We start from the raw sequence: 15124 nt of genomic DNA on the forward strand, positions 1-15124 counted from the left end.
TTTTCACCCCAAGTCACCCCATTCCTGACAGCACTAGAGCCATGGTACTCTTTTTCTCCATGGTTAGAAATAAACATTCTAGAGTAATTTAAATACAACATGAATTAAAAACTAAGATTAATTCTACCTTTGATTATATCTTATAAAAGAAAAAATTTTGGCACCAAGATCTTTTATTAAAAATTAAAAGTGAAAACATTTAAAATTTTTTATTATTACTTCAGCTTATCAAGGAAAGTCTTAAGACATTTTACATATGAATTAACTATGAAAGCAAGGTTTTGATTTTTCATCTAGCAGGTGAAAGTTAGAAGACTTGAATTTGTGAGTCAGTTCTCTCCTTTCACTGTGTATGATACAGGGCTCAACTCTAGTCTCCAGGCTTGGTAGAAAGAACCTTTATCTACTAAGACATTTCATCAGCACAAAAGCAATGATTTAAAATGAAGCAGATATAAAATAAAATAACAATCAGGCTTTTCTTTAAAGGTTTCACATATTAAAGTTATGCCTGAAACCAACCTCCAGATTTCTATTCTTTTGAAAGGAACTAAACAGAAACAAGTTTGTGCTGGATTCATTCTCCAATATGCCACATACCTTGAACAACTGAACCCATCGCTTCTGTTCCATCTGTATGCACTGTTGCATCTCAGAATTAGTAGTGACCCCAATACTCTGAAATGCGGTGACATATTCTTCCCGAACTTCTGGCTTTGTTTCTGGATATGCTAGCTTGATGATCCCCAAGCAGGCATCCCGAAGGCAGCGAGACAGTAGGATTAACTCCTCCAGAGTAAAAGGCATCATGGATGATTGTCTCTGACCTACAACTAAAACAACCCAATTTTCCACCATTTTTTTAAATCAATATACACATTATGACTTAAAGAAGAGAGTGAATGAGAGAGAGAAAGAGACAGAGATAAAGAGAGAGAGGGAGAGCCTTTCAATCACCCATGAAAACTGACAGGCCATAAGGCTAGCAGCAAACCCGTTTTTCAAAATTCTCACCTTCTATGGGGTCACCGAAAAATTCATTGTCATGTATGGAAATCAGTGAATGACTGAACAAGGAGCTGAAGAGGTAAAAGAGTGGGATGATTCGACTAGAATCTTCAAAAGACATAGGTGAACCCCTTGATATCACCTGAAGCAATGGCACCATAGACCTAAAGTAGGGGCAGGAGAAGCAAAATGGCTATTTTAAGGTGAGTTTTAGCTTAGGAATTAAGACATCAGATACATATATTTAGTGAAAAATAAATTTACATCAACAATGAAACTAATTAAAGGAAGGAAAGGTCATGTCCAGTCCTTTCACCCCGAGACAACACAAGTTAGTAACTGGCACCAGAAAAGACAAGAGAGCCCACCAGGGGCTGGAGAGATGGCTCAGAGGTTAATTCCCAGCAACCACATGGTGTCTTATAACCATCTATAATGAGATCTGGTGCCCTCTTCTGACCCGCTGGCTCACATGCAGGAAAAATACTATACAAATAATAAATAAACCTTTAAAAAGAGAGAGAGGGGCCACCAGATCAACCTTCTTGGTGTGTTCCTGCCACCTGCAGCAATAAGCAGCTAGGGAGAGCAGAGAATCCCAAGCCAAAGTCCTGGAGAGTTTTAGATGAATATTTGGTTCCTGCATGGAATATAGTTATCCCCTCTCCTTGTATTTCTATTTAACAAACGCCAACATCTGTGGCAGGACAGAACATTTTACCTAGCTCCTTACTTTCAGGAAGGTTTAGAACAGTTCTGCATTAAAGCCAAATTAAAACCTTCAGCTTTAGCTTCTCTTGTGGGCCTTGTTTCTCCTGTCCATATTTGTAAGTGGTTCCCTTGCCTGCCACATGGATGGGCCTGGAGAAAACTTTGTGTCTCTACTGCTTACCACAAGCTGTGATCTGTTCCGTTCTTTCTCATGGAAGTCTGTCATATGGGAAACACAGCTAGTTCATTCCAAATAAGAAAGCCTCCTGTCCCCTCTATAGAGTGGAGACCTGAAGGTCATCATCACACCCTCTCGCCTCTCTGAGGATCTCTTCCACAAAAGTGACTTTGCTGTTGCTGTTTTGGTTTTGGAGACAGGCCAGCCCTGGCTGTCCAGGAACTCAGGGATCCACTGGCCTTTGCTTCCCAAGTGCTGAGATTAGAGACCTGTACTACTACAACCAGCTCCCAAAAGTGACATTTTGAGGAACAGGAGTGAAGGCGGAGAAACTAACACCACATATGTATGATGGCAGAGTAGAAGCCTACCTGTTCTTACCAGAGGTGGGGGTGGGAGGGTTGGGGGAGTGCTGGGGGTTGGGTTGGTGAGTGAGGCAGATGCAGATGGGACTCTGAATCTGCATTGTGCTACCTTCAGGGAAAGGTCTAGAATAACAGAAACTCAATGCAGCTCAAACAATCTGTAACTCCATTCTCAGATGCCCTCCTTGGGCACTGTACTCCCATAGGCATACATACTGTATACTTTACTACCAAAGCCAGGAAAGCAGAGAGCTGACTTCAGTATGCACAGTCCCATGAGAATAGGACCCAGCATATACTTCCTGAGCAAGTCCTCGCTATGTCACCAAGCTACCCACAAAAATTTTGCTGAGATTCATATACTTAAGGGAACAAGTGTTACACAGTTGCTGAATGGCCAGTGTTTTCTACATTTAAGCACTGAAGAATCACTCCCACGTGAATCCTGGTCCTGACATTACCATAAGCGACAGCAGAATCATGCTGGCAGGCAATTAAGGCTGTTAACCAACATTAATTTATGTGTTTTCTTAATTCCATGAAGTGATCAAAAGAAGTTAATCATTCTCAGCTGAATGATGGAAAATGGAGCTTGGAAGAAGAGTCATCAAAGCACCAGTGGACTGCAGCCAGGGACAAATGAAACACAGGCCTTGCTTCCTGCTAGAAACACCAACTCAAACAACCTTCTGAGATCAGGTCCACCTGAAGAGACTCAGGAACAAATAAAATGTCCACAATTTAATGTGATGGGCACACCACCAAAAGCTGGCTGAACTACAGATAATCAATGGGACTTTAGATGAATCCCTACCATCTATATCTACCCTCAGAATAAGGATTTGCACCTGTGTGTGGAGACTACTAACTTCAACTGAAGGGTTTCCAGATTTTCCTGCTGAATGGGCTCCTGGCTACAGATATCCTGAGGGGCCCTCTGCAGAAAATACAGTGCCCACAAGCAGAGTAGCCTTTTGGTACCTTTGGTACCAAAGATTGCTAACTGCCAATTGCTTCAGCCTCAGTAAGTCTGTCTCGTTTCAACAGAAATATTGGACAGAACACACTTGAATAAGAACACACCTTGCAAAACATCTGCCCATGGGCCTGGGCCTGGGCAGGCAGTGGTGATCCGGGCCTTTAATCCCAGCACTTGGAAGGCTGAGGCAGGCGATCTCTGAGTTCAAGGCCAGTCTGGGCTACAGAGAAAGTTCCAAGACAACCAGAACTGTTACACAGAGAAACCCTGTCTAGAAAAACAAAACAAAACAGCCTGGTATGAGGGACAGGCTATATCTCAGTTGGGCCTGGAACCTGTTGGCTATCTGAATGAGGCAGAGTCCCAGGTCTGACCCAGATTTCCCAGGTAAGCTAGTATTGCTGTAAAACTATCCTCAGACTAAATTCAATGTCATTTTTAGAAAATCAAGTGTTTCGTTTTAAATTTTACTCCCAAAAGTAGTATGATGAGATAGTAAGTAGGAATATATTATTATACAGTTTATGTTCCTGCAAGGGATTTATTTAATAAATGCATAAGTAACAAGAAACTCAAAATTCTCAACTGCCTTAAAAATTGCTTTAAAAACCTATATCTTTATTCATTGTAAAATAGTATTAATTATTTAATATAATTAACTGTATCATTTTTCTTTCACACATCATGACTCCATTTCCTCACCAAAAGACAAATGTCATAAACAAACAAGCAATTATCAAGCAAAGCATGCCAGTATCTCTGTTGCTAAGCTGGAGTACTCATAGGTCAATGATAATTTCCTGTTCTAACGATCTCCAATCTCCTCTTGCCCTAAGTAAACTGTTGTTCATGAAAGTTCAAGGTCAATGTCAGAAGGATTAAAATGTGCCAAAACCTTTTATTTTAAAATGTCTAAGTATGAATCTAATCCAAATGTCTCTAATTTTTGTTGACTCTGATAAATCACTCAGCCTTCATGAGTGTCACTAGGCACAGTGGGCTGAGAAAATTCTCTTATTCAAATAAGAATCATTAAGATCAATGAAAAACATAAAATTCCATCCCATTAAGAGGTTTCTGGTTGATGAGAACTGATAAGACTAAGATCAGAAAGGAGAGGAAAACCTCCCCTATCAGTGGACTTGGGGAGAGGCATACATGCAGAAAGGGGAGGGAGGGTGGGACCGGGAGGGGAGGAGGGAGGGGCTTATGGGGGGATACAAAATGAATAAAGTATAATTAATAAAAAATTTAAAAAAAAAGTGGTTTTCTGGATATGATGGCTGCTAATACTCCAAAAGCTGAGGTAGGACTTTAAGTTCTAAGCCACTGGCTGCACAGTGAAACCCTGTTTGATTTTTGCTTCATTTAAAGAAAAAAAAACAAAACAAAACAAAAAGTAGAGGAAGGGAGTAGGAGTAGAGAGATGGTTCAGCAGTTAAGAGCACTGGCTGCTCTTCCGAAGGACTGGGGTTTGATTCCCAGAACCCACATGACAGCATACAACCACCAGTAACTCCAGCTTCAGGTGATTCGACACCCACTTCTGACCTCTATAGGCATAAGCCACACATGTTGTACATGAACATACATGAAAGTAAAATGTCAGCACACATAAAATGAAATAATTTTTTCAAAAAGAAAAACACTCAATGTCTGAAATTTTAAAAACAAATTTCCCTTCAGATAAAAGCCACATTCTAATAAAGTTTAGTTAGTTAAGTGTAAAATTAAGCACCAATTTTTCTTTTTTTGGATATTTATGTGTGAAATTAAGGCCATTCAGAATACAATTTTCTAAAATGACAGAACAAGTGTAACCAGTAACTAAAAATGTCCTTACAACACTTTCTTTAGGCTGCCACTTTCCAAGCCCTTAGGTTCAATCTGTAAGCTTGTATAACACGTACCCTGTGATCATCTGTGTTGTCATCGAAGAGATGAGAAACCAAAGGTGCCTCAAAAACCTGGCATTGAAGGCTAAACTGTAGAGAAGTCTGAAAACAAAAAAAACAGAAGAAGCAAAAATTTGTTCACTCAAGTTATACATCTATACAGTGAAGACAGTACACAATTTAAAGAACACACATTAATACCACAAAAACTCAGACCTGATACAGGCTCTTTGGTAAAGAAACTAAAAAGAGCCATGTACCCCAACTGCAGAAAGGTGGGGCTCTCATCCCCTGTTACTGTCCTGAGACTGAGTCCAGGATCCAGCAGCCCTGAGTGAGGATGCATGGCTGCTTTCATTCATAGGCTCCCCTCTCCACAATATGGCTTACTAAAACACAGTAATATTAATTTAAATTTGCTTAGTGCAGAGGTATATACTTGTAATCCCAACTGTTGGGAGATGTAAAAAGAAAGACCAAGTATTCAAGGCCAGTCTTGGCTATATGAGATCTGGTCTCAGAAACAAACAAAACCAAATTTTATTCTAAAAATACAAATCCCTGTATGTGAGATAAAACCAACAAAAACACAGATGATAAAAACATATGTTTGTAAGACAGGAATGCGATTTACTAGAAACATTTTGGAATAAAGTAGGAAAACAACAATTGGTTAGGTGGGTGCAACTAAACAATTTTCAAAATGGATTAGAGGCACATTAGGAATGATCAGGAGATAAAAATTTAAAAGCAGTACCACCACAAGAGAAGACTGTATATTCTTAATATCAACATAGTAATTTCATAACTTTTCTATGGTCCCTCTGTTCCTATCATACACTGAGCCTAACATACAAAGAGGCAGAGAATCCAAATAATTAGCACCTCAAGTCAGCTTGTGGCAGAGCAAGCCCAGAATTGTTTGGAATGTCTCAACCAAATCATTTGCCTACAGACTTTTCAGATGCCTCTTGTTCCTCCTATGGAAACAGTTGTGATTAAAAAAAAAAAAAAAAAAACCACATAAACAAACAAACAAAAAACCAAACTAGGCAGTGTGTTCCACAATTGACACTATTGGAAGATGTTTTGCATATAATTGACTAAATTTTGCAAGAGAGTGTTAACTTAAAAGCCCATAGAAGGATTGGAGAGATGGCTCGGGTTAAGAGCACTGGCTCTTTCAGAGGTCCTGAGTTCAATTTCTAGCATCTACATGTTGGCTCACAACAATCTGTAACTATAGTCTCATGGACCTCAGGTGACCTCTTCTGATGTGCACATCTATGTACATGCGGACAAAACATCCATATACATTAAATAATCTCAATTATGCCAGCTAATTTCCTGTATTTAATCCTGTATTTCATACATATTATTCCATATTTGTATTTGCTGAGTACACAATCAGAACTATAAATACTATCTTTAAAATTTCACTCGTTTTAAAAGGTGTATTGTGGTATGAAAAAAAATGGTCCTATGAGGGGCTGGAGAGCGATCTCAGCAATAAAGAACATTTGACTATTCTCACAAAGGACTGATGTTCGATTTCCAGCACCCACATAGCAGAACTCTAGTTCCAGGTGATCCAATACTTCTTCAATCCATAGGCACCAGGCACATGTGGTGCACACACATTCATACAGGCACTCACATGAAATAAGTAAGCCTTCCAGATTTATTTGTTTTATATTTGAATGTTATATCTGCATGTATGCCTGCATGCTGGGAGCGAGTGTAAGATCCCAGTAGAGATGGTTATGAGTCACCATGTGGTTGCTGGGAATTGAACTCAGAACCTCTGAAACAGCAGATAGTGTTATTAACAGCTGAGCCATCTCTCCAGCCCCAATAAATAAATCTTGAGGAAAAAAAAGGACGGAGCCAGGCCATGGTGACCATGCCTTTAATCGCAACACTCAGCATTCCAGAAGCAGAGGCAAAAAAGCTAACTGACTCTGGTGCACATTTTTCCAAGTTTACTTACGTCTTTCCCTTCTTCTCTTTATATTGAAAGTAGGGTCTCATATAGCCAAGGATGGTCTTGAATTCTTGATCCTCCTATCTCTACCTCTCCAAGCACTATATGAACATGCTACTAGACCAGCAGTACATTATGTCTTGAGAATTCTCGTAAGTGTTTAAAAAATATTTACTAGTTTTCAAAATTACATACATTATTGCAGTAGTCACTTTCACAAAACAGTCCTATTTCTATTAATTACTGTGTCTAAAAGAAAGCTGCTTGAAATTAGCTTAAACTCTATATAAATCCAAAATAGAATTATTAAAATGTTTAAGTTTTAGTTTTATATGATCAACACTCATGATGAAATAAAATCCAAATTTTAAAAAATGAACAGTTTATTAAACCTACTGATTATTCTGACAATGTAACTTAAAAAACATTAAATTATAGATGAAGAAATAAAATGTTTCCAGCCTTACTGTTTTCTTTAAAGCATTGTAGAAATACTTATAATCCACAAATAGTATATATTAGTTAATGCTGCATATACAACAAAACACAAAATGCAGTTACTAGTGTATCTACCCTAAATTATAAAAGGACAAGACGTGACCCTGTAACCCAAGAGCTAAAGAGTCATCATTACCACTGCATGTTAACAGTGCTGAGAAGACACAGGGCACCCAGCTGTCTAAATTACAATGACTAATAAAAAAATCCAATTGAACTGACTTATTCTGTTAGATTTTAGAGGAAAAATCAAGCTTATGTGGAGGCAGAACTGACTTGGATGCCTCACGGACACTTTAATATCAAAACTACAGGCTACTGACTAATACACATATTCAAAAATTAATCTCAGCTTTTAAGCTCAGTTAATAGAGCAAAGAACCAAGTCACAAAGAGCATGAAGAGCATGCCAGCCCCACTTTAAGGCAGGGAAGAAGGAGGAGGGTGTCCAGAGTAATTGCACAGAGGAACAGGATCAAAGGACAAACCAGTGATTAAGGGTGTTTAAGGCAAAAACATTTTGTAAGCAAAAGTAAAGTTAGTAAGGTAACTAATAATACTTGAAGAAAAGATGACCCTGAGAGGCAACAATGCAAAAAAAAGGGTACCCACAGGTGAGCCTTACACCAGACTAAGAAACTATTTCTGCTTTTTTGATTATCTATCTAGCAAAACATGGCCTGAAGAACAAAGTTCTGACAAAGTATGTTGACTCAACATGCATTGGGCTCTTTGAAGAAGACATAACCAGCTATAACCTTACAACAGTGTGTCTGATGGGATTCCTCTGAGAAGGGCTTGTTCTAATCTGTCTGCAGTAATCCCTAGCCACACTGACTAGTATAACTGAGGATTTGAATTTACTTATGTACTTATACTGTGCAGGGAATAGTATTTCAATGTTGCGGCCCAGAGAGGTAAATGATGAGCCCATTTTTACTGTAATGAAGAAGAAAGCAAGTTTCTGGGAGATGTGGGATTCCTAGTGGAAAAACATGATAGCCCATATGACATGACTCTAGCAGTTCAACAAGATTCTGGAGCTTTAGAAAGTTATTAAATGAAAGACAGAAATTTAAGAGCCAGAGTACGAGCTGAGAGAGAAGAACTATACAGGTAAACATAAAAAAAGCTTAGTAAAAACAAGAAAACAAACAAACAAACCATGACGGAAACTAAGCAAGAGAAGGGTATTTAAAAAACAAACTACCACCAATCAGTATCAAAAAGAATGAAAATACAATATCTATAAAGGGGAGCACGTAAAAAAGGTCAAAACAATGAGGGAGGAATAGTCTTGTGAGTTCCAGCCAAAGCAATACTATTTTGCAGCAGGCCACTGTTCAGCTTTCCCAATACACTGAGACTATGAGCCAGAGTGCAGCAGAACAAAAACAAACTTCCCAATGCCAGATAGCTCTGAGATCTTTAATGAACTTACTAAGAACAAGGATAACTGCGTAACAGTATGTAACTCTTCTAGACCTGGTTTGCTTCTGCCATCTAATGGGTGCTGCATAATTGTCAGGCTCTATAAAGGAACATGGTTTGGGTTGGTAACTAGTAGCTGCCAGAAAGCTGTCCAAAGGTGTGTAGGCCCTCCCTAATCAGATCACTTACTCATCAAGCTGGCCTGGCTGGAGTCATTCTCTAGTCTGTGGGTACCAGTCCAGTTCAGACAGATATACACACTAGGCCTATCAAAAACTGCACAGTTGGTTGGGAGGGAATGAGGGAGTAGGATACAGCTGGGATACAGAATTAATAAAATATAACTAAAAAAAAAAAAAAAAAACAAACAACAATAATAACAAAACACCCTCTTCTTCCCCCCCCCCCAAAGTTTGTTGAGGAAGGCAGGCAAACCTGAGGGAGCTGATAGGGGCCCTGGTTGGCCATCTGGATATAACAAGAGAAGCTGCTGTGCAGACTGGTTGGGCAGTGATAGTCAAAGGCCCACAGTGCTCATCTCAATGAAGCACATGTGCAAATGTGCACAGATCCATTCAGTGCTTCTGGAAGTGAAAGGCTGGAGCACCTCATGTCTCTGCTGATACTCCCTCACTAACTTCAAATTTCTGAAATAGAATGGTGCTCTGCCACCTTTATAATTTAGTCGGATGACATTTATTCATAATTTTAAATAGGAAGACATAATATTTAAAAGAAAAAGTTAGGTACAAAGTTTCTTCTCAAAAAGAAGTTTGTAACAAACCTAACAGTTTAAAAGAAAAAACTTAGGTGCCATGCAGTGGTGGTACACACCTTTAATTCCAGCACTTGCGAGGCAGAAGCAGGCGGATCTCTATAAGTTTGAGCCCAGCCTGGTCTACAGATCAGGTTCCAGGACAGCCAAAGCTACACAGAGAAACCCTGTTTCAAAAAAATGTGTGTGTCTGTGTGTGTGTGTGTGTGTGTGTGTGTGTGTGTGTGTGTGATGACTTGATAGCAAACTCAACACAACGCTAGAGTTAAGAGTGCTCCCCACCTCTGGAACATTCTAGCTAACTATCACTTTCCTGAGTTTTTGTAAGTGCAGCCAATCTTTTTATACAATGAATACACTGTCATCCTTTTTTCCAATTTTATGGAGAACTGAGCCCTTACGTACAGATCTCTTTTTTCATATCCATAGTTGTCTCAGAAATCTCGATCAGTGTATAAAGAACCACCTGATGACCAAATCTAAAAAATTAAATCCATCAAACCCAGTTCTGAAAACAGAAAATATTCAAAAAACAAAAACAAACTGAAAGCAGATTAAGTCCACAAGTCTATTTGCTGTTTTTTTGCTATATGCGGCAAAAAAAGCATAAATTTAAAAATATACTATATTAAAAACAAAACAAAGAGTCCTGGAATAGTTGCTCAAAGGAATAGGGCTGTACTCACGAAATTGAGCAAACACAGAAAGTTGCTTTAGTCTTGAAACATCTTTGGAATGAAACACAACCAAGGCATAAGTCCAACATATATCCAACAATTACCAACCAAAGCAAGAGACTCCCTACTGTACAGCATGTGTCCCGGTCAAGGTGAGGAGCCTTCAGGTCTCACACCTGCTCTACTGTAATTGACTACAAGGAATGAATGGCTCATTAGAGCAGAGAGCCCAGGTGACAGGCCATATTTTTTAGCAGGGTGTGGTAGCCCACGTCTGTAACCCCAGCACTCTAGGAGGCAGGGGCAGACAGATCTAGAGGCAGAGTTCATGGCCAGCCTTATCTACAAAGTGAGTCTAGGACAGCCAAGGCTACACAGGGAAACCCAGTCTTGAAAAACAAAACAAAAAACAAAGCAACAACAAAAACAAAACAAAACCCAACCAACCAATCAAAACAAACAAACAAACAAAAAACAGGTTTGTTTGTTTGTTTTTATCCTAACCAAAAGTTTTTTGTTTTTGTTTACGGTTTTTTAGTCAGGTTTCTCTGTGTAGACCAGGCTGGCATCAAACTCACAAAGATCTGCCTAAGTGCTGGCATTAAAGGTATGTGATGCCACGACCACCATAGATTTCTTTCACAGTTTTTTCTTGTTTTTGTTTTTAACTGACCACAGTAATTTGCCAAAGATATCATGACTAGAAGGCTCTATGAAAAAAAACTAAAAAGAAATTCAGCATACTGATGCATAGGTATGAGCCTAAATATTAAAACGGAAGTTGAGGTCTAAACATTCACATTCAAGACAGTATTTCAAGAAAAACTAGCTGAACGAAATTTGCTACTAAATCACTCAGGGCCAGAAAGAATATATAATAATAAATGGTTTCAAAAAGGAAAACAGACTCATTTTTATGAATGGTTTGGCAAATCCAGTATCCTGTGTCCTCTTCTATAAGAAAACAGACAAGCAGGTCACACACAGTCCACACTCCATGAATCAGAGAGATGGCACACTCTCCCACCTGCATACACCGACCCCAAGAGACCTGCCTGACTTTGGGCACCATCATACGGTGCTGCACCATCAGTGTGTGGCAGATGGAAGCCATCCTTGTGAAGACCTCCTCACTGGCCGAGTCCCTCCACACCAGGTTCAACAGGGTGTTGGTCTGCTGCTTCGTATCTAGCTTTCTCAGACACTCTTCGGTAATGTATGGGGCTGAGACCCTGCCATCCTCCTAAACACAACAGAAAAATGAGTCTGAGTAAGTGGAATGCTGCTGAAACTTGCCTACCCAGCAAATCGCCTGTCACTTTACATCTTTCTGAAGAGAAAACACAAAGCCTTACCTAATAATTAGCCATATCCCATTAAGCTCCCAATATAATTCCAAACATATCCATTGAGGTAATCTAACTCCTCTAGAGACATAGAAACCATCAGACATCAACTCTGTCTACCACAGTAATAGAGCAACTATGAATGCTCAAGTTTTGCCTACAATTCAGCATATTTTTAGTACATCTTAAGAAAAATTCATTGCATGTATCATAGATCTGAATTGTACTAAGATAGGAAACTCACTGAAACTATCATTTGATGACATTTCTACTTTAGATTATGAGACAGTTAACAAAAAATACAAAGGATATACATAATATTTAATAACTTTGGCATTTGATATCTTAATTTCTCTTTGTTTGATGTACTGAATAAAATATATGACATATGGTTTACTAACTTAGTATTAACTAAAGATACATGCTTTTTTCCAATGTATGTGCATGACAAAATATATATAAATATGAGAATATCTATGGTAGTTCTGCCAACTATACTGTTTAAAGGCTTGAATATTCAATTTATAGTAATGTACCAAGTCCAACGCTCCTCTAGAGTAAAGTGAACAGATTGTATTGAAACCCTGAAGTCAAAATAACGAAGGTAAACTTTTTTGGGGAGGGGTGAGACCTGGTCTTGCTACACATACATACATAGTTCATGCTGCCCTCAAACTCATTAGGTAGCTCAGGGTGGTTCTCCTACCTGGGTTTCCCAAGATTATAGTAGTGAGCTTATGCTTCACTTATAAACCAACTCTGACCTTAAAAAGGTCTCCTACAATCAAATTAAGTTCTACCTAATTAAGTGTCAGAGGAAGAGAAAAGGCAGTAACATGAACATAAAGGCTCTGGCCCCCAAAAAATTACTGATAAATTATCCTAAGTTATCTACTCAGTAAAATGATCTACCTATACTAACTCCCAGGTGGGTTTTTGTTTTGTTTTGTTTTTTTGTTTTTCCCCAAGAGGGCACACTGAACTGGGTGTGGTGGGGCATGCCTGTAATCTCAGCACTTGGGGAGGCAGAGGTAGGCAGTTATCAGTGAGTTTGAGGGTAGTCTGGTCTACAAAGTGAATCCAGGACAGCCAAGGTTACACAGAAAAACCTAGTCTTGAAAAATCAAAAAGAAGGGACACTGCTAGGAATGAAACAGAATCTAAAACATGCTAGGTAGGAGAACAACAGTCTACCAGTGGATAACATCCTCGATCCCACTGCCATCATGTAATTCTTCTTGTCTGTTTGTTTTGTTTTTCAAGACAAGATTTCTGTATGTAGCTCTGGCTGTCCTGGAACTCATTCTGTTGAACCAGGCTGGCCACAAACTGGCCTCCCAAGCGCAAGGCCTAAAGGCTTTGGCCACAAGGCCCAGCCCATCATATAATTCTTCCCTCCCCACCCCCAAGACAAGGTTTCTCTGTGTAGCCTTGGCTGTTCTAGAACTCACTTTGTAGACCAGGCTGTCCTCCACATCAGAGGAGGTCCACCTACCTCTGCCTCCCAAGCACAGGGATTAAAAGCATGCTAACACCACCATCCAGCCATGTAATTCTTAAGAGACAACAAAATATATTTAAACCCTTAAGAATTAAAAAGGAGTCAGGTGGGCTAGGGATGTAGCTCAGAGCTTACCTAGCATACTCAAAGTCATGAGTTTAATCCCCAATCCTACAAAATAAATAAATGAATAAATTTAAAAATCTAGTTTTTCAGATTTCTGTGAATTCAAGGCCAGCCTGGTCAACAGAACAAGTCCAGGCCAGCTAAGGATACACAGAGAAACCCTGGCTTGGGGGAGGAAAAAAAAATCTAATGTTAGCAGGTATATGATAGTGCATACTTTTAATCCTAGCATTCAGGAGGCAGACTCAGGGGTTCTCTACGAGATTCAGAGACAACCAGGGCTACACATTGAGACCTTATGCCACCCTCTCCGCCAAAAAGAGTTACGTGTGGTAGCTCACACCTGTCATTCTAGCACTTAAGAGTCAGAGAAATGAGGGCAGCAGTAAGTGCTAGGTCAGCCTAGGCTATATAGTGAGTTCTAAGTCAGCTAGAGCTACACAATAAGATCCTGTCTTTAAAAAAACTCTGGAAACGGTGGCTGGCCAGAGAGTTCAGTTATTAAGAACACAAGCTGCTCTTTTAGAGCACCTGTGTTTAATTCCCAGGATCCACATGATGGTTCACAAATAATTTTAACTCCAGTCCCCAAGGGATGGAATACCCTCTTCTGACCTCTGAAGGCACTGTATGCACGTTGTACACAGACAAACAGGTAGTCAAAACAACCCATAAACATACAAGAAAAATAAAATCTCAAAACAAAACAACAACAATAAAAAAACCAACAAGGCAGGCTAAAAGGTCTGGCCCAGAAGTGAGTGTTCTTGGCTTATTTATAATTGAACAATTAGTTCTCAATCAAAATGTATGTAGAAGAAGAAACAATCTCCAGGGCAGTAGAAAAAAAAGAGGAAACAAAACTTACAACTGTGTAAGAGATGCCCTAAAGCCATTGTGTGCTATGAGGAGGGGGAAGACCTAAAGTGGAGTAGAGTACTGTTTACAAAGATGGAAACAATAACAAAACAAATCCTAAATTGCAAGTACTAAATAGTCAGGCAGGAAACATACATGCTTCTGTTCTCAAGTCTTAGACTCTGCCCACAGGGAGGAAGAGGTTTCTGTAACAAAGTCTATACACACATCTTAGCACATACAGAAAACCACCTGCATACAATGTTACTTCCTCGGCCTCTCTGAGAGGGAGCTGACGGTGGTTACGCAATAGCGAGGAAACTACCTGAACTGTAAGCACAGCATTTATCTCTGTTACTTCTGTGGGATACCTGAGCCACTCAAATTGACTCTGGGATTAGAATCAGATTTAGAAATATGGGTATAAAAGGATTGGGAACAACCAGTTTAGCTTAAGAGGGCTGCTTGCTCCCGGGCTGCAGAACTAAGGCTGAGAAGCCAGAAGAGTACTTCTAGTATGGTAGCTTACAGGGCCGGTGGGCTGGTCAGTCTCCTCATTATCATCCTCAGAGTCACTGGTGGAATCAGGGCAGCCTGCACCGGTGGGTGAAGCAGGTAGCTGAGAGAGGAAAGTCTGAAGCACTCGCAGATAAACCAGTAGGCCATCCTCAGAGAGTGCTCCTTTGAAAGACATCAGCACATAGTTACTAAGAGTTAATTCAGACAGTTGGGCATCACTTTCTTTATCAAAAGAGGTACTTCTTTATGGGCCTTACTGTTTTAATTAAATCC

General features: G+C 39.6%; 1 protein-coding gene across 2 annotated transcripts in view; it reads right to left on the reverse strand.

Moving 5' to 3' along the window:
- Window positions 1-15124, reverse strand: part of Ube3c (ubiquitin protein ligase E3C) — a 100981-nt gene that overhangs the window by 52983 nt on the left and 32874 nt on the right. For both annotated transcript variants that reach the window (XM_021662259.2, XM_021662260.2), the window contains exons 9-13: window positions 14862-15013; window positions 11557-11744; window positions 5152-5238; window positions 1015-1172; window positions 601-833 (exon numbers count right to left, since the gene is read on the reverse strand). In XM_021662259.2, coding sequence (XP_021517934.1) covers window positions 601-833; window positions 1015-1172; window positions 5152-5238; window positions 11557-11744; window positions 14862-15013 — 818 coding nt within the window. The remainder of the gene's footprint in view (window positions 1-600; window positions 834-1014; window positions 1173-5151; window positions 5239-11556; window positions 11745-14861; window positions 15014-15124) is intronic.

Source organism: Meriones unguiculatus, chromosome 21, assembly GCF_030254825.1.
Source record: "Meriones unguiculatus strain TT.TT164.6M chromosome 21, Bangor_MerUng_6.1, whole genome shotgun sequence".
NCBI lineage: Eukaryota > Metazoa > Chordata > Mammalia > Rodentia > Muridae > Meriones > Meriones unguiculatus.